Below are 25422 nucleotides of genomic sequence, written 5' to 3' on the forward strand. Positions count from 1 at the left end.
GAAGGCGGGCGCCGGGTTTCCCGCGGTCTCAGCTGACGCGATCAAGGCGCCGCGTTCTTAAAGGGCCAGCGTACTCTTGTCCTTTTGTTCCGGGGCCGCAGGGCGCGGCAGGTCGGATTTTGTCCGTCGTATAATCTGCGTTCCAGAACGGCTATGATTTCCCAATTCTTCATTCTGTCCTCCAAGGGGGACCCGCTCATCTACAAGGACTGTATCCTTGGCCTGCGCGGGGCTGGGTGGGGATTGGGTGGGACCCCAGAGTCCGCCAGATGTCCCTGGTTCCTTAGCTATCCGCCATCCGGCCAGTCCGCGGGGACAGTGGCGGCCGCGATGTGGCGGATCTCTTCTACCGGAAGCTCATGGCCCTGCCGGGAGACGAGTCTCCAGTTGTCATGGTAACCGGGGGGGGGGAAGGAGGGTGGAGAACCCGCGTCCCGGGGCTGTTCTTCCCGGGGGTTTGCAGGTCGACCCCCAAACACTAGGAAAGTTTGGGTTTGATCTTAAGGCGGCCCATGCCCTGGGCCAAAGAGTGCTGTGAGCCTCCTTTAGAGACTTGCAGGTTAAATACAGACGTGACTTTATGAGCAAATGAACCTGCGCGTGGGGGCCGAAGCATTGACTTCAACAAAGATAGGAGCCTCCTCTTTTTATTTTATTTATTTATTTATTTATTTATTTTAATTTATTTCTTTATTGGGGAATTAATGTTTTACATTCAACAGTAAATACAATAGTTTGTACATGCATAACATTCCCCAGTTTCCCATTTAACAATACACCCCCACTATGTCATTTATCATCTTTCATGGACCTGTATTCTCCCCACCCACCCACCCCAGAGTCTTTTACTTTGGTGCAATACGCCAATTCCATTTCAGGTTCTACTTGTGTTTTCTTTTCTGCTCTTGTTTTTCAACTTCTGCCTGAGAGTGAGATCATCCCATATTCATCCTTCTGTTTCTGACTTATTTCACTCAACATGATTTTTTCAAGGTCCATCCAAGATCGGCTGAAAACAGTGAAGTCACCATTTTTTACAGCTGAGTAGTATTCCATTGTGTATGTATACCACAACTTGCTCAGCTACTCATCTGTTGTTGGACACCTGGGTTGCTTCCAGGTTTTGGCTATTACAAATTGCGCTGCCAAGAACATATGTGTATACAGATCTTTTTGGATGGATGTGTTGGGTTCCTTAGGATCTATCCCCAGGAGGGGAATTGCAGGGTCATAGGGTAGGTCCATTTCTAGCCTTCTGAGAGTTCTCCAGACTGTTCTCCACAGAGGTTGGACCAATTGACATTCCCACCAGCAGTGCAGGAGGGTTCCTTTGACCCCACACCCTCTCCAGCATTTGCTGCTGTTACCTTTTCTGATGTATGACATTTTTACAGGAGTGAAGTGATATCTCATTGTTGTCTTGATTTGCATTTCTCTGACAATCAGAGACTTGGAGCATTTTTTCATGTGTTTCTCGGCCTTTTGGATCTCTTGTGTGGTGAATATTCTGTCCAAGTCCTCCCCCCATTTTTGGATGGGGTTATTTGTTGTCTTGTTGTTGAGTCTGGCAAGCTCTTTATATATGTTGGTTATTAAACTCTTATCTGATATATGGCATGTAAAGATCTTCTCCCATTCTGTGAGGGGTCTCTTGGTTTGGGTAGTGGTTTCTTTTGCTGTGCAGAAGCTTTTTAATTTGATGTAGTCCCATAAGTTTATACTTGCCTTAGTCTTCTTTGTAATTGGATTCGTTTCATTGAAAATGTCTTTAAAATTTATGCGGAAAAGAGTTCTGCCAATATTTTCCTCTAAGTATCTGATAGTTTGTGGTCTAACATCCAAGTCCTTAATCCACTTGGAATTTACTTTTGTATTTGGTGAAATACAGTGATTCAGTTTCATTCTTCTGCATGTTTCAACTCACTGTTTCCAACACCATTTGTTGAAGAGACTCTGCTTTCTCCTCTTAATTAGATGATGCAAGAGAGACTTGCTCTCTAACCAAGTCACAAAAGCAACCTGGCTGGGTCATGTTAAGAGGAGATAATGTTACTCTGTTGTAAAGTGTCTCCAGCTAGAAATAATAGATGAAGTGAGAAGGGGCTGAGGAAGTAGAACCCTTTCATTTTATCACTTATTTATTTGTTGGATAGACAGTGGAATCCATAGCGAAGGGAGAGAGACACCTGGCAGCACTGCCTCACTGTTCAGAGCCTCCCACCTGCAGGTGGGGATTGGGGGCTTGTGCTTGTCAGCGTGTATGCTCAACCAGGTTGAGGCAAGCAGGGGTTGACTTTTAAAGAGAAAAGCAAGGGTTATTATTTTATTATTATTTTTACCAGTGCATGGCTCAACTCTGGCTTATGGTGATTGAACCTGGGTGCCTCAGGCATGAGACTCTTTGCATAACCATTATGCTATCTTCCCATCCACTCCCTAGGTTAATTTATTATTATTTTTTAAATTTATTTTACTGGAGTACTGCTCAGCTGTCTTATGGTGGTGTGGGGGAATGAACCTGGGACTCTGGAGCCTCTGGAATGAGAGTCTTTGCATAATCATTATGCTATCTACCCCCTGCTGGGTCAACTCCCCCCCCCAATTTCTTAATTAAAGAAAAATGCAGTTGGGGAGCCAGGCGGTGGCGCAGTGGGTAGCGCAGATGGTGTGAAGCGCAAGGGCCAGCGTAAGGATTCTAGTTCAAGGCCCGGGCTCCCCACCTGCAGGGGAGTCGCTTCACAGGTGGTGAGGCAGGTCTACAGGTGTCTATCTTTCTCTCTTCTCTCCCCTGTCTTCCTGTCCTCTCTCCATTTCTCTCTGTCCTGTCCAATAACAACGACAACAATGATGATAAACAAGGGCAACAAGAGGAAAAAAATTAAATTAAAAAAATATATTTTTTTTTAAAAGAAGAAGAAAAATGCAGTTGAAGACAGTCTTCCCCCTCGGTATAAACAAGGTTTTCTACTGCTGTCATCAAAGTGGCCTTGGTTGTTGGCCTTAAAATCTGCTCCTTCTGCCCAAGATTGTGATGATAACCCAAACAAGTTGCACTCTGTATACACAGAAGATAAAGTCACCTGCTCAACTTGTTGCTTGAGTTACTATGGGAATGCTGATAACTGTATTAAAGGGCCAGTGCCATTGTGCTTGGGACCCAGAGTCTGACTGGGTTTGCAGGCATAATAAGCACTGCTTCCTGCATGAAAGCCTCGTGTCCTGGCTCTCTGCCTGAGAATATGATAATAAGTAAGCCACTACCTGACCCTTCAAAAATATTAGCTCCCCATCACAGGTGGGGATATAATCTTTTTCTTTTTTTTTGCCTCCAGGGTTATCGGTGGGGTTTGGTGCCTACACTAGGAACTCACTGCTCCTGGAGGCTATTTTTCCCTTTTGTTGCACTTGTTATTGCTGTCATGGTTGGATAGGATAGAAGTCAAGAGAGGAAGGGAAGACAGAGGGGAAAAGATAGACACCTGCAGACCTGCTTCACTGATTGTGAAATGACCCCCCTGCAGGTAGGGATCCGGGGGCTCAAACAGAGATCCTTGTGCTGGTCCTTATGCTTTGCACCATGTGTGCTTAACCTGCTGAACTACCACCGACCCCCAGGGATGTAATTTTTTTTTAAAAAATCATTCATTTTTGTTGCCGTTGCTTTATTGTTGTAGTTATTGATGCAGTTGTTGTTGGATAGGACAGAGAGAAATAGAGAGAGGGGAAGACAGAGGGAGAGAGAGAGATACTTGCAGACCTGCTTCACTGCCTTTGAAGCGACTCCCCTGCATGTGGGGGGGGGGCTCGAATCGGGATCCTTAATGCCAGTCTTTGCGTGTTGCGCCACTTGCGCTTAACTCGCTCCGCTACCACTCCTGGGATGTAATTTTTAAAAAAGATTTATTTATTACATATGAGAGACAGTTTAACATGAAACTCAGAGAAAAGGAGAGAAACCAGAGCACCACTCTGGTACGTACAGTGCAGGTGCCAGGGATTGAACCATGAGCCTCAAGCATGCAAGTCTAGTGCTCTGCCAGCTGTGCCACATCCCCAACCATGAGAATGTAGTTCTCACACTGTTTTGGTTTACTTTTTTTTTTTTTTTTTACCACCAGAGTTATCTTTGTGGCTCAGTGCTAACACTACAAATCCACTGCTCCTGGCAGCCATTTTCCACTTCTTCTTTTTTCTGTTTTATTTGATAAGACAGATAAATGGGGGGGGAGGGACATAGAGTGGGAGAGAGACAGAAAGATACTTGCAGACCTGCTTCACTGATCATGAAGCTCTCCTCTAGCCCTCCCAAAAGGTGTGAAGTGGGGGCTTGATCCCTGTCTTTGTGCCTGAGCCTAGTAAAGTGTGTACTTAACCAGGTGTGCTACCACCTGGCTCTTGTTTTGGTTAGACTGATTTATTTATTTTTATAATTCTTTTTTAATTATTTTATTTATTTCTTTTCCCTTTTGTTGCCCTTGTTGTCTTTTTATTGTTGTTGTAGTTATTATTGTTTTTTATTGATGTCGTTGTTGTTGGATAAGACAGAAATGGAGAGAGGAGGGGAAGACAGAGAGGGGAAGAAAAAGACAGACACCTGCAGACCTGCTTCACCGCCTGTGAAGTGACTCCCCTGCAGATGGGGAGCCGGGGGCTCGAACCGGGATTCTTATGCTGGTCCTTGCGCCACATGCGCTTAACCTGCTGCGCTACCGCCCGACTCCCAGACTTATTTATTTTTAACTGGCTAGGACAGAGAGAAATTAAGAGGGGAGGGGAGGAGAGAGGAGAGAAAGGTAGACATCTACATACCTGATTCACTGCTTGTAAAGTGACATCCCCCTCCTCCCCTCTGTAGGTGGGGAACTGAAGGCTTGAACCAGGGTCATTTTGCTGGTCCTTTTACTTCATACTATGTGCGCTAAAACTGGTGTGCCATTGCCCAATCTCTTTTGTTTAGATTTATATTATCAGATGACAGTAAGTGTTGTTGTGGACTGCTTCTTAAATAGACCAAAAAAAAAAAAAAAAAAAGGAAAGAAAGAAGGAAAAGAAAAAAGGAAATGAAAAGGAAATGGGGGCAGGGAGATATAGCATAATGGCTCTGCAAAAAGACTTTCAAGGCTGTGGCTCCAGTGTCCCAGGTTCAGTCCCTTGCACCACCATAACCTAAAGCTGAGCGGTGCTTTGGTAATAATAATAATTAGAAACCTTTATTGAGCTGTCACAATATGAGACACAGCTCCTTCCACTGCCAGTCCGCAGCCACTCAACACAGGGACTACCATCAGCTCCACTGGTCCTTTAGGAAGCTGGCTAGTTTCTTAGGTACCTAGGCATCTCACACAGGATAAGTGGGACCTGAGCTAACGCCTATCCCTGACACTCCTCACTTCTCCCTACCTTGGCCCCAGCACCATGAGGACCGTCACTTCATTCACATCAGACACAGCAGCCTCTACTTGGTGGCCACTACTTCTGAGAACCTTTCTTCTCCGTTCAGCCTCCTGGAGCTGCTGTCACGGTGAGGGGGGCTGGTACAGGGCCCCTAGGTGGAAAGGGGGGAGGGCATCATATCTATCCTGCCTGCACAGGTTGGCCACTCTCCTGGGCGACTACTGTGGCTCCCTGAACGAGGGCACCATCTCCCGCAACGTGGCTCTGGTTTATGAGCTCCTGGATGAGGTGCTGGTAAGGCCCTGGATGTTCCTCTACCCCTTTCCCCTCACCTCCTTCCCCCCCACCCCCAAGATGCAGCTGGGGGTGCTTCCTTGGCCTCTAGGACTATGGCTACATCCAGACCACATCTACGGATATGCTGCGGAACTTCATCCAGACTGAAGCCGTGGTCAGCAAGCCCTTCAGCCTGTTTGACCTCAGCAGCGTGGGCCTGGTCAGTGCAGGGGACGGGCTGGGGCAGGAAGGCCAGCGGCTTGGCGGGGAGCATTCACCTGAGCTTAGGCTGTTCTCCTCCAGTTTGGGGCTGAGACCCAGCAGAGTAAGGTGGCCCCCAGCAGTGCAGCAGGGCGCCCCGTCCTGTCCAGCCGCTCTGATCAGGTGAGGGAGCACACCCCCCCCCAACCCGTGCACTGCCTCAGGCAGAGCCTTGTTTCTTTGTTCAGGGTCCAGCTCTAAGCCTTCAGGATATCTTCCCACCTCTCCATTTCTGCTGTATTCCCTACTCTGGGCCCAGGCATCACCTGCCCTGACTTCCCTACCTGTCCACTCTGCCTCTGACACCCCTTCTCCCCCAGAGCCAAAAGAATGAAGTGTTCCTGGACGTGGTGGAACGACTGTCTGTGCTGATAGCATCTAACGTGCGTCTAGGCCCCACCCTGGAGCTGAGGGCAGATGGGACCTGGGGAAGACTTTTACGGGGGGTGGTGGCACCTGCCGGCCTGAACATGCCTGCCCCTTTCAGGGCTCGCTGCTGAAGGTGGACGTGCAGGGTGAGATCCGGCTTAAGAGCTTCCTTCCCAGTGGCTCAGGTGTGTGGCCCTGGGCAAGCAGAGGGGCATTGGGGCAGGGAGGGCCCTAGAGGTGCCCAGGGGTGGGGGTGGCCTTTTTGGAGGCATTGGGGGGGGGCTTTTCTGAGGTCCTTTCCTCCGACAGAGATGCGCATAGGCTTGACGGAGGAATTCTGCGTGGGGAAATCAGAACTCAGAGGTGAGAGGGAGGGGTCAAGAGGTGTTGCACCCAGTAAAGTGTTCATGTTACAGTGCACAAGGACCCAGGTTTAAGCCCCAAGCCCCCAACTGCAGGGGGGAAGCTTCATGAGAGGTGAAACAGTTCTGTAGGTGTCTCTCTTCTTATCTATCAATTTCTGTCTCTATCCAAAATAAATAAAACATTTGGGGAAAAAAAAAAAAACTGAAAGGTGAGGAGAAAGCAGGTCTCTCCGCAGTTGTGAGGTCGTGGCCTCAGGGTCCACGGAGGGGAGTTAGAGACACCCCTCCTTGTACCTCCCCTACGTGTGGCTGACAAGGGGACTCTCCCATGCAGGTTATGGACCGGGCATCCATGTGGACGAGGTCTCCTTCCACAGCTCCGTGCAGCTGGAGGAGTTCGAGTCGCACCGGATCCTCCGGCTGCAGCCGCCTCAGGGCGAGGTCAGGAGCCAAGTGGTGTGTCCCATCCCCCTAGAGGGAGGTGGGTGGTGAGGTGGAGGCCACACTGACCCTTCACTGTGTCCCCCAGCTGACCGTCATGCGGTACCAGCTCTCAGATGACCTTCCTTCCCCACTCCCCTTCCGGCTCTTCCCCTCCGTGCAGTGGGACCGAGGCTCAGGCAGGTATGGCCCCATCCTATTCTGGAAGGTCTCTGGGCCCCAACCCTATCCACACACATCCTTCAGGCTCATTCCTGACAGCACGCCTGATACAAGTGGGGAAAGTGAGCACAAAGCTGTGCTGTGCTGGGCCCTTATCCTTCACTTTTTTTTTTTTCTTGTTACTGGGGCTTCACTGCTTCAGGCCTACTTTTTCAGAGACAGAGGCAAAAACAGACAAAGAAAAACAGCCCCAAGCTCCCAACTTGGCCTTAAGCCAAGGGGCTGCCATGGCAGAGCAGACACTCTATCCAAGTGAGCTACCTCGCCAGCCCCTGCTGTCTTGGGGTAGAACTGTGTTGGGGGTGTGTGTGTGGTGGGGTGACACCTGCAGGGTGAGACTCGATTTTGACTCTCTCTCCCAGGCTCCAGGTTTACCTAAAGTTACGGTGTGACCTGCCCCCCAAGAGGTAAAGTGTTGGGGTTAGCCCCTCGACCCTGGCTGGCAGGGGAGGGTGGCCACTGCTATTCCCCTATCACCCCCAGAACCCTCTACCAGTCTTGGGGTCCAGCTCAGTGAGAAGCTGTAGACTTTGGGGGTGGGCTAGGGGTGGCGCCTGCACAAAGGCCAGTGGTGTCACTATTCTGCCCTTGTCTGCAGCCAGGCTCTCAACGTCAGGCTGCACCTCCCCCTGCCTCGAGGAGTGGTCAGGTCAGTGCAGACACCTTGGCACAGCTTCTGGGCAAGAAGTGGGTGCTGGGTGGGGGCTGGGAGAGTGTGTGTGTGTGGAGGAGACTGGCCCGCCTCCCAGCACTGAGGCCGGGGCTAAGCCAGCACTTTTTGTTCCTCTTCAGCCTGTCTCAGGAGCTGAGCAGCCCAGAGCAGAAGGCAGCATTGGGGGAGGGAGCCCTCCACTGGGACCTACCTCGGGTGCAGGGGGCCTCCCAGCTATCCGGCCTCTTCCAGGTATCAGCTTTCTCTGTGCCCCCACCTCCCACCCCCATGCAGCTGGGCTGCTGGAAGGGCTCCTTGGCTTCTTGGTCCTCGTTCCTCTCTGCTCCACAGATGGACGTGCCAGGCCTCCCAGGCCAGGCTTCCTCCACGTCAGCCCCTCCCCTGGGGCTGGGCCCAGCCAGCCTCTCCTTTGAGCTTCCAAGGCACACGTGCTCCGGCCTACAGGTGCGATTCCTACGACTGACCTCCAGGCCTGGTACCAGTGCCATCCCCCACAAGTGGGTTCGGCACCTGAGCCACAGTGATGCCTACGTCATTCGGATCTGAGGCCCTGGGCCAGTAGCAGCCCATGTGTCCTCTCCAGCCTTCAGGTTTCTGCTGGGAGCATCCTGACTCTTTGGGATCAGTAGGTCCCATGGGCTCAATAATTCCACTTACCTCCCAGAGGTATCTGACAGAAAGAACTGAAGTGAGTCTCAATTACAAACCCAACTTTTATTCTGAGGAACTGGCTGTACATCTAAGAAGAAAGTAACACAGAGGAAGTAGACTTCTTGCCCCCCAAGTGAGCGAGTCCAGAGAGGGAATGTCAGTGGCTGAGGCAGCCTCACGGTGCAGGCTGGGGTGAGCCAGGCCCAGGGGGTTGGGAGCCATTGGCCTTTGGAGTCCCTGGAGCGGGAGGGGGGCTGTCCCCAGCTTCTTGTTTCCCTCCACAGAGGGCACTGGCACCGAGTGGGGACGGCGTTGAGGATGGAGCAGGGGCCGGAGAAGGGTGGGAGGTGGGCCCCCCTTTGCTCTCCCCAGCTGGGGGCAGAGAGACCACGATGTACTTCTGCACGCTGCCAGGCCCCGAAGGGGCAGTGCTGGGGGGAGCTGTGGTGGCTGTGGAGACCAGCTTGACGATGGGCTGCACACTGGGGACTGTGGTGGTGACAGGGGAGGTGGTGGTGGAGCCAGAGCCAGGGGCTGAGGTGCTGAGAGATAGGACCTGGGGGAGACAAAAGAATGCGCCAGCTGCCCTGTGTCCAGCCCGTCCCCAGAGATGCCAGAGTCCCACTCTCAAGGGCCCAAGAGCCTAAATATGGCAGCCAGGGCCCCAAGGATACTGGAAAGCCCTTCCCCCAGGGTTCTACCCTAGGGCAGCATGGTGACTCACTCCCCCCCCCCAACCTGGGGCCCACAGTTGCGGTACCTGCTGGGTAGAGGAGGCACTCGAGGAGGACATGACGATGAACTTGGTGGGAGGAGGGGAAGGCTGGGGTGGGGCGGCCGCCCTCGCAGACACCAGTGTCTGGACTGGCAGTGCAATGGAGCCGGGCACCTTGAGCAGCCCAGGGGTGCGGGGCCCTGGCTGAGGGGCCTGCGACAGGGTCAGTGTGGGCCGGGGCTACGAGAAGCAGAAAGAAAGGGGGTGTCACTATGCAGAGGGGCTGAGCTTGGGAGGTTCAGTGGAAGGGCACACCCATGTGCGTGTGGAGTCCTAGGCTCAAGTCTGGCTCCACAGGAAATGGTGAAGTGCTCTGGTCTCCCACAAAACAAATAAACGCATCTTTAAGGAAAAGAAAGGCTTCTCTTGCCCCTTCTCAGTGAGTCTCAGGGCAATAAGGGGTGGGTGCCTAGAGGGCCCTGGCTCTTACAAAGTGAGTGTGCAGGCCTGAGTGTGAGGGCGCCCCAGCTCACACTGTTCTCACTTGAGGTCCACTGTCTCAAAACTTCAAGTGCTGTCAAATGCTGCTAGTCATACTATGCCTTGGTGGTTTTTTGTCCCTCTGGATACTCCTTCCTCATCTGGCCACCAGAGAAGACCCACTGGCCCCAGTAGCTCCAGTCTCCCTCCAGCATGTCTGCAGTCTCCCTGCACCAGCAGCTTCCTGGCCTTGCAGATTGTTCTATTCAGTCTGCCCAATGCAGCAGCTGCTCCCATCTTAAGGACCCAGACAGTGGCACTGACACACAACCCAGACAGCACTTGGCCTCAAAGAGGAACCAACCTGAGTGATGGTCAACGTTGTTCTGTTGACCTGCTGGGCTTGCAGGGCGGCCTGGGCCCGAGCCTTGACCACGTGAGAGCAGAGGAGGGAACCCAGGGACCCGAATTCTGCCTGGTAGGTGTCCTGGTTGTCCGGCGGTGGGCGCAGCTTTGCCAGGACGGGGGCACAGTGTTTCTAGAGAGAGAAGACCAGGACTCAGCCCAGTTTCTGTCTCTAAAGGCCTGGTAACAGCACGTTTCTGCCAGAGCGCTCTCCCCACAGCAAGCTATAGGAAAGCTGTAGGCTTCATTCCTTTTCTTTCCTCCACCACCACAGCCCACCCATGCCTCTCATAATAGTTAACTCTCATATATATGTAGATGTATGTTTTTGTTTTTTTAATGAGAGAAAGAAAGAGACCAGAACCCTGCTCAGCTGCTCAGCTCTGATGGTGGTGCTGGGTATTGAACCTGGTACTGTGCCTCAGGCACAAGTCTTCTGTGTCACCATGATGCTGTCTCTGGTCCTGTGGGTTTCCTTCATGACAGAAGAGGTGGCAGGAGTGAGCTCACCCTCTTAGAGCATTGACTTGCTGCCTCAGGCTGCAGAGGCTGCAGGTTCACTACGAGCACCATCTGAAGCCAGAGCTGACCAGTACCCTGATTCTCTCTCTTACTGTGCTCTCTCTCTTAGAATAAGAAATCTTGGGGGAGAGGGGTGTGGGGAAACCCCAGGTACCAGCACAAGATTGAATGGACAACTGCCGGAGGTGCCAATGCTGCCTGAGGGGCCACAGAGACAAGGCCTCCCCTCGGACAGTGTGAGCCGGCAGCCCAGACTGTATTGAGACTGCTCCCTCCTTTCCCTGCATCTCGGTCAATCTGTGCCATTCTAGTAATGCTTGACCGCAGGCAGGAGGGCTGAGGTACCCCATGCTCTTTGGTAGCTGCTGTGCCAATGTGTGGGTGTGTGTGCTGGGGTAGGGGTGGGCAAGGGCTCTCACCAGGAGGAGGCTCTGCACATGGTCTGCGCTGATGCGGTCGATGTTGCTCAGCACTGGGCCGTCCAGCACCCCTCGGATCCGCTCCCCCTCCTGCTGTAGCCGAGGCAGGATCAGTGTCTTGATTACCTGTAGGGGGGTGGTGGCACATGAGGGGAGGAAGGGAGGAACCAGGGTCTTGGGGTCTCCCAAGGGGAAGGGGTGGGATGCTGCCCCCAGGAGACTGCCCACCCCCCAGCGCTTGCCCGGGGGTCTAACATCATGCCCCAGCTCTGCCAGGCCTGCGATGGAGCCGTAACGCGTGGTCCACGGGGTCTTCTCATCCACCCAACTCTGTGAGGGAAAGCACATCCAATCAGATCCAGGTCTGCCGAACCCGCCCACTTCCCTGTTGAGTTGCAGCCCCAGCCCCCTGCCCTCTGGCCCTTGCCCCCTGCCAGGGGCAGCTCACCTTGGTGAAGGTCTTGGTGATGCGGGACTGGATGTTGTTGGTGGTGGTGCTGAAGTGCTTGCAGATCTGGGCCACCAGACGGGCGGCGAAGTCCCGGAGTGCCCAGTGATTGTCCACATCTGGCCGCAGGCACAGCTGTCGGCTCACGATACAGGTCATCACAGCGGGAATCAGCTCATGCACCTAAGGGAGAAGGCTCTGGTCAGTTGGGCGTGGGGTCCGCACGGCGGGGGCAAGCAGGTTCCCCAGGCCCAGCCCACTCACGTATTTCTCCAAGTACAGTGTGGGATTGTCCATCAGCGCCTTCACCATGCGCATCAGGTAGATGAGCAGGGCCAGGTTGTTCTGTACCACATTCACACGGACCTGGGGGGAAGGGGTGACAGGTCCTGGTGAGGCCCACCCCCTCCCGAAAATGAGCAGGCCCCTCCGCACCGGTGGGAGCCACCCTGAATCCACTCACCCCCTCTGAAATGAAGGTGCTGAACCGGGGCAGCATCTGGTACAGCCCAGGGTCTGTGGCGATGCTCTGCAGGGCTTCCTGTGGGAGGCAGCAAATGACCCAAAGGCCAGGGGTGGGGGGGCCAGGAGAGGGAGCCTTGGGCAGGGTAGGGCCTCACCGCTCTCTTGGCCTCACATGGCCCCACGCAGGCCTCCGTGATCTCCTTGTAGTAAAGCTGCTGTTCCACAGACAGCTCGTGGATGCTGCGGGGCTTCAGCCGCAAAGGGGCTCCCTCCAGCAGGGGCGGCGCCTTCTTTTCTTTCCCTGTGTGAAGGGGGAAGGTGGTTCTCAAAACCAAAGCACCAGGGCAGGGCACTGATGCTCCTGGTAGAGTGCGCACATTACCACATGCAAGGACCTGAAGTTCAAACCCCTGACCCCTCGCCTACAGGGGGAAGCTTTGTGAGTGGTTAAACAGTGCTGCAGGGGTCTGTCTCTTATTTTTATTTATTGGCTAGAGACAAAGGGGAGGCAGGGAAAGAGAGACACCTGCAGCATTACTTCACCACTCGTGAAGCTTCTTCCCTGCAGGTGGGGACTGGGGGCTTGAACCCGGATCCGTGTGCATTGTAGCATGTGTGTTCAACCAGGTGCATCACCACCTGGTCCTTCTGTCTCCTCCTCTACCCTCCCCCACCTCCTCATCTATCCAATATGGAAAGAAAAAAAGAAACAGCTTCTAGATGACTAAGAGTGGGCAGTGCTGGGCCCATGAGCATCAGGTCCCAAGCTCAGTCCCTGGGAGGAGGGACACAGAGGAGAGCCACCACCACACTGCTCCCCAGGTTATCCCTGGTGCTCCCATGTGGTGCCAGGGCTGGAACCCAGAGCCTCACACATAGGAAGATATGTATTCTTCAGGGCACGCTGTTTCCTGGTCCCCATTCAGACTTCTTGGTCCTTCCTGTCCCAAAGCCTTGCCCCCTGCCCTCCCTATCTGGCTTTGGGGTGAGAGTCAGGAATGGCCTGGCCTGAAGACACTGACCTTTGCCATCACTGGAAGCTGCCCCTTGCCCTTTGCCTTTCAAGGGTCCGTCTTCCTCCTGGCCTGGCTTTGCTGACTTCAGGGGTTCTGTGGCCTCTGCCTTCTGCTGCTCTTTGGGAGCTGGTGGGAGAACAGCCACAGCAGGGCTAAGGAGGGAGGCAGGTGGCAGGGAGAGAGGGAGTGAGAGAGAGAGAGAGAAAGAAAGAGAGCATGCGAAGCGGCTACCTGGGGGTGGGTTCTCTGGGATGGCAGGCTGGCAGCCCTCAATGCTCAACCAGTGTGCTGTGGGAGGAAGGCCAAGGTGAGGTGAGGATGAGGCTCCAAGGCTGGCCTCTTCCCCTCTTTCTGCAGCTCACCAGGGGGCTCCTAGGAGGGCTTCTCTGGTAGGGAGCTTCCTCAGCCCCAGATACTTTGCCCCTCCCCTTGCCACCCTCCCGGACTCCCAACCTTTGAGGCAGACGTCCAGAGGCACACGGGGCAGTGGGGTGTTGATTATGTCACTGAGGTCCACCTCCTTCTCCTCGTAAAAGTAGAGCTCCCTCCCCCCACCGGAAGCAAACCGGAAGGGGATAAATTCCTGGGCATGGAAGCCATAGAGTGGCTGCAACAGGAGAGAGGGGTGGGGGGGGACAGGAAGAGACAAGGTTGAGCAGGGAGCCTGGCACTAGGGGTGGAGACATCCCCCTACCTGGTCCCTGTGTCACCTCAACATTCTTTAGCTTCAGGGCATAGTCAATGTCACTGGTGGTGAGTTTCTGCCGCTTGCCCATGTGCATGAACTTCAAAGCATCCTGGGAACAGGGAGGTAGGAGTCAGCTCTGAGATCCTCCCCACCCCAGGAAGAAGGTGCCCTAGGGCAGCTGGTGGGGGTGGGAGGTGGGGCTGGCGCACCTGTGCGATCTCCTTGATACGGTAGCTGACCTCGTCAGTCAACAGTTGGCAGGTGTCCTCCTGGATCTGGGCAATGCCCATGGACTCAGCCACCACCTTCATGGACTCTGAGGGCAGCACTGTGTTGCTAAGCTTCAGCTTCTTCTCCTCGGCCATGCTGCAGGCCCTGATCCCTCCCTGAAGGCTACAGCCCCAGGGTGGAGAGACAGAGACCTTGGCAGGGGTGCAGAAAAGACTGAAAAAAGATAAGACTCCAAGTTTCTGTCTGTCCCCGGCCCCCATTTACATGAATTCATGGAGTGGTTGCTAGAGGAGTGGTTGCTACAGGGAGTGGGGAGTTCATGTTTAATCAGCTGAGTTTCGGTTTACAACATGAAAAAGTTTTCATGATGGACAATGGGTGATACAATACACATGTACTTAATAGGCCTTTGAACTGTACATGGTTAATAAAGTAAGTTTTGGGTAGGGGTAGATAGCATAATGGTTATGCAAAGATACTCTCATGCCTGAGGCTTCAAAGTCCCCAGGTTCAATCCCCGTACCACCATAAGTCAGAGCTGAGCAGTGCTCTGGTTAAAAAAAAATAAATAAAAGATGGTAAGTTTTATGTTGTTTGCATTTCACAATTTAGAAAGTCTTTGGGGATGGGCAGTGGAGCACCTGGTTGAGTGCACATATTATGTGCAAAGACCCAAGTTCAAGTCTCCTCTCCCGGTAGAGGGTAAGCTTCATAATACAGGAAGGATCTGCAGGTAACTCTTTCTCTTTCCCTCTCACTATTCCCCACTCCAATTTCTCTCTGTCCTATCAACTAAAAAAAAAGGAAAGAATCGCTACCAGGAGTCGTGGATTCATAGTGGTGGCACCCGGCCCCAACAATAACCCTAGTGACAGTAAAAGGAAAAAAGTATTTTCTGTATTCCATTTATCCATTTACTAGGAACTACACACCATTTTCCTCTTCTTTGCAACAAACTTCCCAAAGAATTTTAAGAGAGGTAGAGAGAGAGTTCAAACCACAGCACTGAAATTTCCTTCAATGTGGTGGGAGCTGGGCTTGAACCTGAGTTGTGCATACAGCAAAGCTCTTAATCCGTCACCATCTTGAAATTAATCCTGAATGATACTACATTGTCAAACCTAAGACTTACTCTGTTCTCAACTCATTTAACCTCTCAGCAGGATTCAGGACCCTTCTTGATATTAAAAAAAATAATTACTTATCAATGAAAGAGGATGAGGGTGGGGGATCTGAGCATTGCTCTAGCACTGCAGCCCCACTGATAATCAAAACATTAATCTAGGTTGCGTCACTTTTCTGCTCAAAGCCTTGCCATGGTCCCTACTGCCATCAACAAAAATCTAGTCGTTATTGTCCTCTACTGGACCCTTCCTGATCTGCCCTCTCTTCATAAGATTTCTTGTCTTCCAACTTGAGCCAGTCTTACCAACCCCCTGGCTATTCAAACCTGCCAAGCTTCTGTTCTCTCCACCTGGAACACTCTTCTCCATTCCTACTTCTCTAATACTGCACCTAGTCCTCAATCAACTTTTTGCTTTTTTTTCCCCACAGCATTTAATATTTAATACACATCACATCGCTTCCTCCAATGTATTACATTTCCCTTTCTTTCCTGTGGGCAAAGATCTCTGTCTGTTATGTTAACTTAGGTTTTCCAAGACCTGAAACTGATGCTTCAGACATAGCAGTCACTTAGTACTTGTTTCAACAAATCGTGAGGCTTAGAGAAGTAGGGGTGTGTCGATACTACGGAGAAGACTTCAAGATACAGGCTCAGCTTTGGAATCTACTCTGCTGAGGAAAGAAAAAGCGGCCTAAGGAAGCATTAAGTCAAAAGTGTTTAGGGCTGGTGGGCAGAGTGGAGGCATGTTGGAGGGGTGAGAAGGCGGCCGAAAAAAGAATCTGCTTCTTCTCAAACCATCCCAGCTCTCCAACCTCATTTTTACATAAGTCGTATCTGCAGGGAATGCAATTCTTCAATGCATACTATGTCTGGAGCCAGGTATACAAGAGCAGGTTGATGTCCCAGATACCTGGAGAGCTCCTAGGGATCCTTCAATATCCTGCGATCTCCTGGACTCAAAGATGATGCTCGCGCCCCAGGAGTCCCTCCGGGTCGGTGGAGTTGGCGGAAAGTTTTCACAGACGAGCGTGAGCTTCGGCCAGATCTGCGTGGCGGTGTCCCCAGCGGGCAAGGGGGTCGGGGGTCCCCCGGGCAATGGCACGACACGAAAAGGCGCGTAAAGAACTCAAAAGGGTGTCCGCAACATCCATCCACTGAGAAGGCACACACAGCGAGGCCCTAAGTGCACGAATGCGCGGCCGGTCGTCCCCTCTCTGATCCGCACACGGTCTCTCCCAGGGCCTGGCCGGCCCTCCCCCACCAGCCGAACCCCGTAAGCGAAGTTTTCACCGCTGCCCCAGCGCCTCTCAGCCGCTGCCCGGCGCCATGTTGGCCCCGCCCCCTCCGGTTGTAGGTCCTGGCAGGATCCGTGCGACACCACGCTGTCGCTTCCTCGAGCTCTAGGACCTCCCCAGCTCCATGGTCTAAAATGATAGGAAATCATATATTTTTAAATCTACGTCCCAGGGTCACGCCCTCTCTTCCTAATCCCTTCCATGTCATCTTACTCTACCCAGCGGCCAAGACCGTCCTGAGGCGCCACAAAACCTCGGTGGGGCAGCCTGGGGTCGAACACTGCGCACGCGCCTTCCGGAGGGGTGGGATTAAAGAGGCAGCCGTCACCGTCTCGGAATTTAAAGGACCCGCCGCCTCCACAAAGTTGTTGGGAAGGTACACAGTAGGGGTAGTGGGTTTATGGCCAGCATTTTGTCATGGGGCCTGTGCATCTGGGGACGTGGCTTCTGCTGTTAGCTGTGTCCGGGGCTTGGGCTGGCTCGTCGAAGGAGGAGGATGGTGACACAGAACGACTGCCCAGTAAATGCGAAGGTACCTAAAAGGGGGGCATACCCCCATCCCACCCCCTGCGTCTAGACTGGACCAAATGAGACTTGATCGGGCGGGGTGCGAGCCTCTCCGAGGGAAGACTTTCTTTTGGAGCTAGGCAGAATTTGACAATTTGAACTGAGATCCAGGGAGGGAACGTGGAGCACTGACCCCCACCTCGCCCAAATGATGACATTATAATTCCTGTGAGACCTCCACAGGGGCCCGCTGTTTCTGAATAGCTTGGGCCCTAATGGCTTATGGGAATTACAGTTTAGAGACCCTCTTCTCAGCATGGCACTGGGCATCCTGAGCTTGTATGCTTCCTCCACGCCACAAAGACTGATTGGATCTGGAGAGCCTGTAGGAGCGGGGTGTGAGGCTCCGACCTTGTAGACATCCTCTGCCCCACCCGGGCAGAGACGCTTCCAAATTACAGGCCCTGTCTTCTTCCCAAGGAGTTAGAGAGGTAATTAAAGCAGACTTTGAAGCTCTTTAGGAAAAGGGGACCCCCCACACCCGGGAGAGGCTCCCCATAGCTGTGAGACTTTGCAGAGGGTACTGCGTGGATTTTACAGGAGTTGCATTAGGTGTGGGGCCCCGCTGGGATGGAACACTTCAGGCAGGGTCACAGAGTAAGTGTCCTGGCTCCCTAATTGGTAGTATTCTTCACTTAATTTATACCCTGGATTCTTTTCTTTCTCCTTCTCCTTTTTCTTTTAACAAGAGCACTGCTCAGCTCAGGCTTTTGGTGGTTGGGAGGATTAAACCTGGGACCTTGGAACCTCAGGCATGAGAGTCTCTTATGCTATCTCCCTCACCCAGTTCTTTACCCCCTAACCTTGCATTTCTTAATTTGGTCCTAGTCTCTCTCTTTTCACTTGTGTTCCCACTCTTCTCCCCATCCTAAACAGAACTAACTCAACAAGTCAGTCCTTGTCTACCTTTATCTACTGTGTTGACTACAGCCAACATTTGGGGGAGGTGGGGCACACAGCATCTCTCTCTGGTTATTCTTGCAAGGGCCCCAGCCTTTCTTACATTTCCACATTCACGGCCCACACCCACAGTGTCCAAGCTTCAGCCACAGTGAGTTCTCACTCGTGAGACCTGCCTTATCCCTTTGCCTCTCTGTGCCTCTAGGCTTTCTCTTTGTTTGGAATGACCCTCTTGCTTCTGTATTTGGCTTTTCGAGACCGATTTTAAACCTCACCTCTTATAGAAGCCTTCCTTTTAGGTCACCTCCTATCATATTGTAAGCCACTAGGGAAGTAGAATAAGTTATCTTCCAGGTCCTAGCATGGTGCCTTGTACTTGCCCCTCTGTTTACTCTTTGCTTCCTCTACCTCTTTCCCTGCCTCTCCTCCCCCTCCTCCTCCTTTTAATAGAGACAGAGAGGCAGAGAGAGAGAATGAAGGAGACCACAGCACTGAAACTTCTTCAATATGGTGGGGGCTGAGCTTGAACCCAAGTTACATACATGCCAAAGCAGCACACTGTCCAAGTGAGCCTCTTCACCAGCCTGCTTTGACACTTCTGTAGAGGCCATTCCCCTTCTGGGGACCCAATGTATACTAGGTCATGTTCTAGGTACTGGAAAATCAGTAGTGGAATAGCTGCAAAGCACACCCTTAATGAAATCAAAGATTGATGGAAAGTCAGTAAATAACCATTGAGTGAATTTTGCATTTCCTCATGAGATGGTGTCTTGGTATTTACCCCAAGTGTGGGGTTCATCACAGCAGGCTGCCATGAACTTTTTCTTGATCCCAAGAAAAACTACAAACTACACTGACAGTGCTCCTTGGGTGGGGTTGTGGGTCTTATTGCTGTTTTGCTACTGCGCATACAGAAAGCACTCAAGAAATAACAGAACAACAGTAACCACCTACACAGTGCTATGTGCTGGGCACTATTCTAGAAACTATATAAGCTGATCTACCTAATTTTTTTTTTAATCTTTGTTTATTGGATAGAGACAGCCAGAAATTGAGAGGGAAGGGGTGATCAAGAGGGAGAGAGACACCTGCAGCCCTGCTTCACCACTTGGAAAGCTTTCCCCCTGCAGGTGGGGGCCAGAGACTCAAACCTGGGTCCTTGTGCTTTGTAATATGTGTGCTCAACCAGGTGCTCAATCTACACCAAACTCACTCCCCAAAGAGGAGAAGAAATGCAGGCATGGCAGACCAGTCACACCATTATTAAGTGGCTGAGTCAGGAGTCCAGCCCAGTCAGTCTGCCTCCACCTGTGCTTGTAAGCGTCATGTTCTGTTGACATTGCTCAGCCTCCAGTGCCTCATCGGTGTGTTTGTTTGTCTCGCACGTGTGCTTGGGCACCTAGTGTGTAAGCTGCTGAGCCTGGAGCTACAGGAAGAGCTGAGTCGCACTGGAAGATCCCGAGAAGTATTGGAGTTGGGGCAGGTACTGGACACAGGCAAGAGGAAGAGACATGTCCCTTACAGTGTCTCGTGAGTCCTTGCTCTTCCTCCACCTTTCCAGCCTCAGGGAAGCCCAGGAAGCTCTTGCAGTGTCCAGGAGCCTTTGTTTCCCCTTTCCCCACAGAGAAACGAGACTGGAAGAGGCCTTGGAGAAGCTGTGTGAGCGGATCCTGGATTATAGTGTCCATGCTGAGCGCAAGGGCTCGCTGAGATATGCCAAGGTCAGAGTTCCTGAGCTCAAATGACCATCAGTATCCCTTGAGAGCCTGCTCTGGAGTGTTCCCACCCCATTCTCACCTCCATGGAACTGGCCCCTGAGACTCCAGGGCTAGGGTTAGGCAAGAAGTCAGAGGTGGGCACTGGGCTAGGTTGAGCTCACCAGCAAATTCCACCTTTCAGGGGCAGAGTCAGACCATGGCAACACTGAGAGGCCTGGTGCAGAAAGGGGTGAAGGTGGATCTGGGGATCCCTCTGGAACTGTGGGACGAACCCAGCGTGGAGGTCACGTTCCTTAAGAAGCAGGTAGGATGGGGTACTGTGAGGAGGGAATCTTGGAGGGTAGCTTGAGCCTAGGGAGGTCTGTTTTTAGGCAGGGGAAGAGGGCAGGTTTTAGTGATTGAAGTGGACCCAGGAACATAGAAAGAAATCATTCCAGAGGGCTGGGAGACAGCTCAGCAGGTAGAGCACACACTTTACTGAGTGTAAGGCCCTCGGTATGATCCTTGGCATTACACTGTGGGCAGCACCCAGGGTACTTTGTGGATGGTAGAGCAGCTGTGGTATTTCTCCAGTCTCCCTACCACCACTCCACCCCAACCCAAGGATATAGAAGAATTGGGGGCTGGGGAGATACTACAACCTATTAGAGCACAGGACTTGCTTGCCAGAGGCCCCAGAGGCCAACACCACTAGTAATTCTTTAAATAAATAAATAAAAATGGGGGGTGGGGTGGGTGGTGGCTGGAAGGCTGCTTAGCAGTATTGTGCATGCATGAGGCCCCCAGCTCATTCCCTGGCATTGCCTAATAGAAAAACAGAAATAGTGGAGGATAGCATAGTGATTATGCAAAGAGACTCTCATGCTAGTGGCTCTGAGGTCCCAGGTTCAATCCCCATACCATCGTAAGCCAGAGCTGAGCAATGCTCTGGTAAAGAAACAAAACACAAAAACAGAAACAGCAGAGGTTCATAATAGCTACTACCACTCACAGGACACTTACTATGTATCACATCAGGAATACAAATTCTGTAGCTACTGCCTCATTTTTCTCTCACAACAACCTGATGTAGTAGCACTATAATTATTTCTCACAAGTAAGGAGCTGAGCCCCAAAAGCCTAATAGCCTCCTTAGCAGAGCAGGGGATAGCAAACTATTGAATTTGAGTAGGATACATCTATCAATAGTAAGTCATGTTTACCCTTCAGGCCACCTGCCTCTCCAAGGTTGATGAGATGTGGGTGGGGAGACGGGGAATGAAGGGTAGGGGTGAGGGTTTCCAAAGCTCAGCAGAGCAGAGACCCTTCTGCTTCTTCCCCCTGACCAGTGTGAGACAATGCTGGAGGAGTTTGAAGATGTTGTGGGAGACTGGTACTTCCACCACCAGGAGCAGCCCCTGCAGCATTTTCTCTGTGAAGGTCATGTGCTGTCAGCTGCTGAAACTGGTGAGCATGGCCTCTTTCCTACTAGACTACAGTTCGCTCTATCCCCATGACAAATATTAAGTTGTTTTCTATCACCCAACCTAGATTGCTTACAGGAAACTTGGACTGGAAAGGAGCAGGTCACTGATGGGCAAGAGAAGACAGAGGAGGAAGAGGAGGAGGAAGAGACTAACACAGCAGGTCACCCTAAACATGACCCAGAGGATCTTTGAACCTTTAGCCCCCAGGAGGGGCAAAGGTCATGGAGAAGATGAGCAGGAGTGTGTGCATGTGTGAGTGACTTTACCCGGAGCTTGTACTTGTTTCCCATTTGGTCTTAGGCAAAATCTTGGTGATGCAGCATGGCGTGGCTGTGGGGAGAAGGCAGGTGCTGTAGATAGAGGCCTACCGTAACTGCTTGTCAGTGAATCTTCTAGTTGCCGTCAGGTGTGTGTGTGTGTGTGTGTGTGTGTGTGTGTGGGTGGTGACAGCTTTTCCTTTAATATCTGTTCCTCCCCACTCCACCCAGAGGTCAGCAATGGCATAGAAACCATGGACCTTAGGAACCTTTGCACCATGGGGGTTTTTAGACCCTGACAAGGAAGGAGCCAGGATAAACATTCGCTAAGACTTAAAATATGTTACCTGCATCCTGGAGGCTACATGTCAACAAACTGAACAAAGATGGGGACAATGAATGGGAGTGGGACGATGTTGATCGCTGAGGTGGGGTAGATTTTTGTACTACTCCATACTTGTTTCACCCAGGGATGCACCGTATTATTTCAAAGGTGCCAATTTTTCTATATCACTAGTAAACTTTGGAGGAAAAAGGAGAGCAAAATAAAATCCCCAGCTACATCCAAACTGCTGCGCAGCAGCTGCAAGGGGAAAAGGGCCACTGTCCTGTTAGAAACTAATGGACTACAGTTACTTCAATCCTCGGAGGCGAGGGGTCACCGCATTGAGATGTGTCTTTAGAAAATTACTCCGGATCTGAGCTGCCATATTTGAGCCTACGGGAACTCGCTGTGGACAAACTTTCACGCTCGTTTCCTTTTTTTTTTTTTTTTGTGGGGGTGGGGTTAAGGCCTGGGAGAAGCGATAAGATTAGGTCCAAGGTAGAGAGTAACTATGATTGCAACGAAGGAAAATAAAAGGGCCACCTCTGGACTATGAGGTGGGAAGGAGGCTCTGCCACGCTAGTCGAGGGAACAGGAAGCGGGCGGATCACGTGGAGGCGGCCCTGGGCGGCGCCATCTTGAGAAGGGGCGGGGAAGGCGGCCTGGCGGAGGCGGGGCGTGTGTAACTCCTGCTGACTGGATCGTATCCGACCGCCGGACGTCCTCTCCCCAGCTGCTCTGTCTGCGGCCATGAACAGGGAAGTGAGGACGGAACCTCTGCGCGGGGACCGTCCTCTGCGGATACCCGGCGCCCGCCACTCCGTGATGGTTCTGCTGCAGGGCTACGCCGAGCCCGAGGGGCCGGGCGAGGTGGTGCGAGCCGACGGCTCCGTGACCCTCGTCCTGCCCCAGGCCTGGAGCCCGGCCTCTGACACCCGAGAGCCCCTGCCCGAGAGCGGCGACGCGGAGACCGCCCTGGAGGCGGCGGCCCGGGGCCCCATCCTCGTGGACACCGGGGGCCCCTGGGCCCGCGAGGCGCTCGTGGGGGCCCTGGCGGAGCAAGGCGTGGTGCCGGGACACGTGACTCTCGTGGTGGGCACCCACGGGCACTCGGACCACATCGGGAACCTGGGGCTGTTCCCCGGTGCGGCGCTGCTGGTGTCGCACGACTTGTGCCTGCCCGGGGGCCGCTACCTGCCGCACGGGCTGGGCGAGGGGCGGCCGCTGCGGCTGGCGCCGGGGCTCGAGGTGTGGGCCACGCCGGGGCACGGCGGCCAGCGCGACGTGAGTCTGGTGGTGGCCGGCACGGGCATGGGCACCGTGGTGGTGGCGGGCGACGTGTTCGAGCGCCACGGCGACGAGGGCTCGTGGCAGGCGCTGAGCGAAGACCCGGTGGCCCAGGAGCGGAGCCGAAGGAGGGTCCTAGGCATTGCCGACGTGGTGATCCCCGGCCACGGAGCCCCCTTCACAGTGGTCAGGGGCACCGAGGGGCTGAGGAGCAGCCCACAGGACTCGCGGGTTGAAGACGGGAGCCCACAGGGAATTTGTGACATGGAGGGACGGGGCTGAGTAGCAGAGGGTGGTGGCTTCCTGCCCTCCCCTAGGATCCATGTTCTCCAAGGACAGAGTGTGCTAAGTACTGCTACCTCCAATGCCACCGGTATCACTATACAACCAAGTGAGGAGCGAGAATTGGCACCAGTCTGTATCATCTGTGCTCCTTATGTAGACGACAAGGTCATCCGAAATAAAAACTGGAAACTGCACTGAAAATCCCCACCCCACTGTAAGGTGAAACATAAACGGAGATCATCCTGCAGGGTTATTGCTGGAGCTCGTTGCCTGCACTATGAGTCCACTGCTCCTGTTGCCATTTTTTCCATTTCTTGGATAGGGCAGAGAGAAATTGAGAGGCAAGGGAAAGATAGAGAAAGATACCTACAGACCTACTTAGAGCGGGGGCTTAGACAGGGATTCTTTGGCGGGTCCTTGCACTTAGTGCGCTACCGCCCAGCCCCGCCTCCTACCCCCTCCCCTCAACTGCCTATTTCTCACCCCGCACGGAGTGCAGAAAGGAACAGGGAGCCATAGAAGGCGCTCCTCCGTCACTTCATTCACTGACTACTTAACACCTGCAGTATCTCAGGCACAGCTCTAGATCCTGGGGCTACAAGGGAGTGAGGGAGAATGCTGTCAATTGAGGACTTAGACAAGTCGACACCATAACAGTAAGGCAGATTAAAAGCAACTGCAGGATTCTCAGTGCCAGCATTTGAAATTTATTATTTATTTTTGTCGCTAGGGTTATTATGGGCTCAGTACAGGGACTATGAATCTACCACTTCCAGCAACCTTTTTTCCCTTTTTTCTTTTTTTTAATTTAAGAAAGGATTAATTAACAAAACCATAGGGTAGGAGGGGTACAACTCCACATAATTCCCACCACCCAATCTCCATATCCCACCCCCTCCCCCGATAGCTTTCCCATTCTCTATCCCTCTGGGAGCATGGACCCAGGGTCATTGAGGGTTGCAGAAGGCAGAAGGTCTGGCTTCTGTAATTGCTTCCCCCTTTTTTTTCTTTTAAAAATATTTTTGTTATCTTTATTTATTGAATAGAGACAGCCAGAAATTGAGAGGGAAGGGGGAGAGAGGGAAAGAGACCGAGACACCTGCAGCACTGCCTCACCACTCATGGAGCTTTCCCCCTGCAGGTGGGGACCAGGGACTTAAACCTGGGTCCTTGCACATTGTAACATGTGCACTCAACCAGGTGCACCACCATGTGGCCCTTTTTTTTCTTTTCTATTTTATTTGACGTGACAAATTGAGAGGGGAAGCAGAGAGAGAGACACTAGCACTGCTTCACAACTAGTGACCCTTCCCCTATTGCAGGTGGGGAGCAGGGTTTGAACCTACATTCTTTCCCATGGTAGTGTGTGCTCAACTAAATGTGCCATAGCCAGTTCCCCTGTTTATTTTAATTTAATTTAATTTAATTTTTTTGTATTTTGTAAATCAATATTGAATCGCTAATAAAAAAAGTTTAAAAAAAACAAAGAGGAAGAGCCAGCAAAATAACTTGGATACTCACCTGTTTTTTCTTTTTAATTTCTTTTCCACTCCTATCTTTTTAAATCTTATCTATTTTTATTTTATTTTTTAATTTTTTAAAGATTTTATTTATTAATGAGAAACATAGGAGGAGAGAGAAAGAGCCAGACATCACTCTGGTACATGTGCTGCCGGGGATTGAACTCAGAAACACATGCTTGAGAGTCCGATGCTTTATCACTGTGCCACCTCCCGGACCACTCTCCTATTACCATTTTTTTTTAATTTTTAAAAATATTTATTTATTTATTCTCTTTTGTTGCCCTTGTTTTATTGTTGTAGTTATTGATGTCATTATTGGATAGGACAGAGAGAAATGGAGAGAGGAGTGGAAGTCAGAGAGGGGGAGAAAAAGACAGATACCTGCAGACCTGCTTCACCGCCTGTGAAGCAACTCCCCTGCAGGTGGGGAGCCAGGCCCTTGAACCAGGATCCTTAACTGGTCCTTGCGCTTCGCGCCCCATGTGCCCAACCCGCTGCGCTACCGCCTGACCCCCCCTTTTTAAAAAAAATGTATTTCTTTATTGGGGAATCAATGTCTTACATTCAACAGTAAATACAATAGTTCGTACATGCATAACATTCCCCAGTTTCCCATTTAACAATACAACCCC

At 52.1% G+C, this 25422-nt stretch overlaps 5 protein-coding genes across 9 annotated transcripts in view; 3 read left to right on the forward strand and 2 right to left on the reverse strand.

The window, feature by feature from the left end:
* The window catches only part of LOC103124156 (NXPE family member 3-like), a 100943-nt gene that overhangs the window by 4052 nt on the left and 71469 nt on the right, over positions 1-25422 (reverse strand). The gene's annotated exons all lie outside the window — the stretch shown is intronic.
* Positions 51-8593, forward strand: AP4M1 (adaptor related protein complex 4 subunit mu 1). Its single transcript, XM_007534823.3, has 15 exons — positions 51-211; positions 307-395; positions 5412-5521; positions 5592-5688; positions 5780-5890; positions 5974-6054; positions 6252-6314; positions 6419-6485; positions 6610-6663; positions 7000-7106; positions 7195-7289; positions 7691-7735; positions 7927-7977; positions 8121-8232; positions 8332-8593. Exons 1-15 carry the CDS (start codon positions 154-156, stop codon positions 8545-8547), a joined length of 1356 nt encoding a protein of 451 aa, XP_007534885.1. The 5' UTR covers positions 51-153; the 3' UTR covers positions 8548-8593.
* TAF6 (TATA-box binding protein associated factor 6) lies at positions 8697-14229 on the reverse strand. Its single transcript, XM_007534821.3, has 14 exons — positions 14020-14229; positions 13833-13919; positions 13576-13729; positions 13354-13410; positions 13129-13248; positions 12262-12407; positions 12105-12182; positions 11906-12007; positions 11642-11824; positions 11449-11523; positions 11194-11319; positions 10212-10385; positions 9413-9607; positions 8697-9208 (listed from the first exon to the last, which is right to left on the reverse strand). The coding sequence occupies exons 1-14, from the start codon at positions 14173-14175 to the stop codon at positions 8828-8830; spliced, it is 2034 nt and encodes a 677-aa protein (XP_007534883.3). The 5' UTR covers positions 14176-14229; the 3' UTR covers positions 8697-8827.
* Positions 16835-21939, forward strand: CNPY4 (canopy FGF signaling regulator 4). The gene is made up of 6 exons (XM_007534820.3): positions 16835-16994; positions 19333-19459; positions 19554-19650; positions 19829-19951; positions 20976-21093; positions 21178-21939. Exons 1-6 carry the CDS (start codon positions 16880-16882, stop codon positions 21303-21305), a joined length of 708 nt encoding a protein of 235 aa, XP_007534882.1. The 5' UTR covers positions 16835-16879; the 3' UTR covers positions 21306-21939.
* On the forward strand, positions 22328-23468 carry MBLAC1 (metallo-beta-lactamase domain containing 1). The gene has a single exon (XM_007534850.3). The coding sequence runs from the start codon at positions 22446-22448 to the stop codon at positions 23262-23264; it is 819 nt and encodes a 272-aa protein (XP_007534912.1). The 5' UTR covers positions 22328-22445; the 3' UTR covers positions 23265-23468.

This window comes from Erinaceus europaeus, chromosome 15, assembly GCF_950295315.1.
Source record: "Erinaceus europaeus chromosome 15, mEriEur2.1, whole genome shotgun sequence".
NCBI classification, from domain to species: Eukaryota; Metazoa; Chordata; class Mammalia; order Eulipotyphla; family Erinaceidae; genus Erinaceus; species Erinaceus europaeus.

Excerpts from the sequence above, each read along its gene's own strand:
- AP4M1 (XM_007534823.3), top strand. The coding sequence starts at position 154 with ATGATTTCCCAATTCTTCATTCTGTCCTCCAAGGGGGACCCGCTCATC. Across the intron at positions 5,689-5,779 it reads AGCTCCTGGATGAGGTGCTG|GACTATGGCTACATCCAGAC; the intron begins GTAAGGCCCTGG and ends CTTGGCCTCTAG. Across the intron at positions 6,486-6,609 it reads CTTCCTTCCCAGTGGCTCAG|AGATGCGCATAGGCTTGACG; the intron begins GTGTGTGGCCCT and ends TTCCTCCGACAG.
- TAF6 (XM_007534821.3), bottom strand. The coding sequence starts at position 14,175 with ATGGCCGAGGAGAAGAAGCTGAAGCTTAGCAACACAGTGCTGCCCTCA. Across the intron at positions 11,825-11,905 it reads CACTGTACTTGGAGAAATAC|GTGCATGAGCTGATTCCCGC; the intron begins GTGAGTGGGCTG and ends CTTCTCCCTTAG. Across the intron at positions 11,524-11,641 it reads TCACCAAGACCTTCACCAAG|AGTTGGGTGGATGAGAAGAC; the intron begins GTGAGCTGCCCC and ends TTTCCCTCACAG.
- CNPY4 (XM_007534820.3), top strand. The coding sequence starts at position 16,880 with ATGGGGCCTGTGCATCTGGGGACGTGGCTTCTGCTGTTAGCTGTGTCC. Across the intron at positions 19,460-19,553 it reads CATGTCCCTTACAGTGTCTC|AGAAACGAGACTGGAAGAGG; the intron begins GTGAGTCCTTGC and ends CTTTCCCCACAG. Across the intron at positions 19,651-19,828 it reads GCTCGCTGAGATATGCCAAG|GGGCAGAGTCAGACCATGGC; the intron begins GTCAGAGTTCCT and ends TCCACCTTTCAG.
- MBLAC1 (XM_007534850.3), top strand. The coding sequence starts at position 22,446 with ATGAACAGGGAAGTGAGGACGGAACCTCTGCGCGGGGACCGTCCTCTG.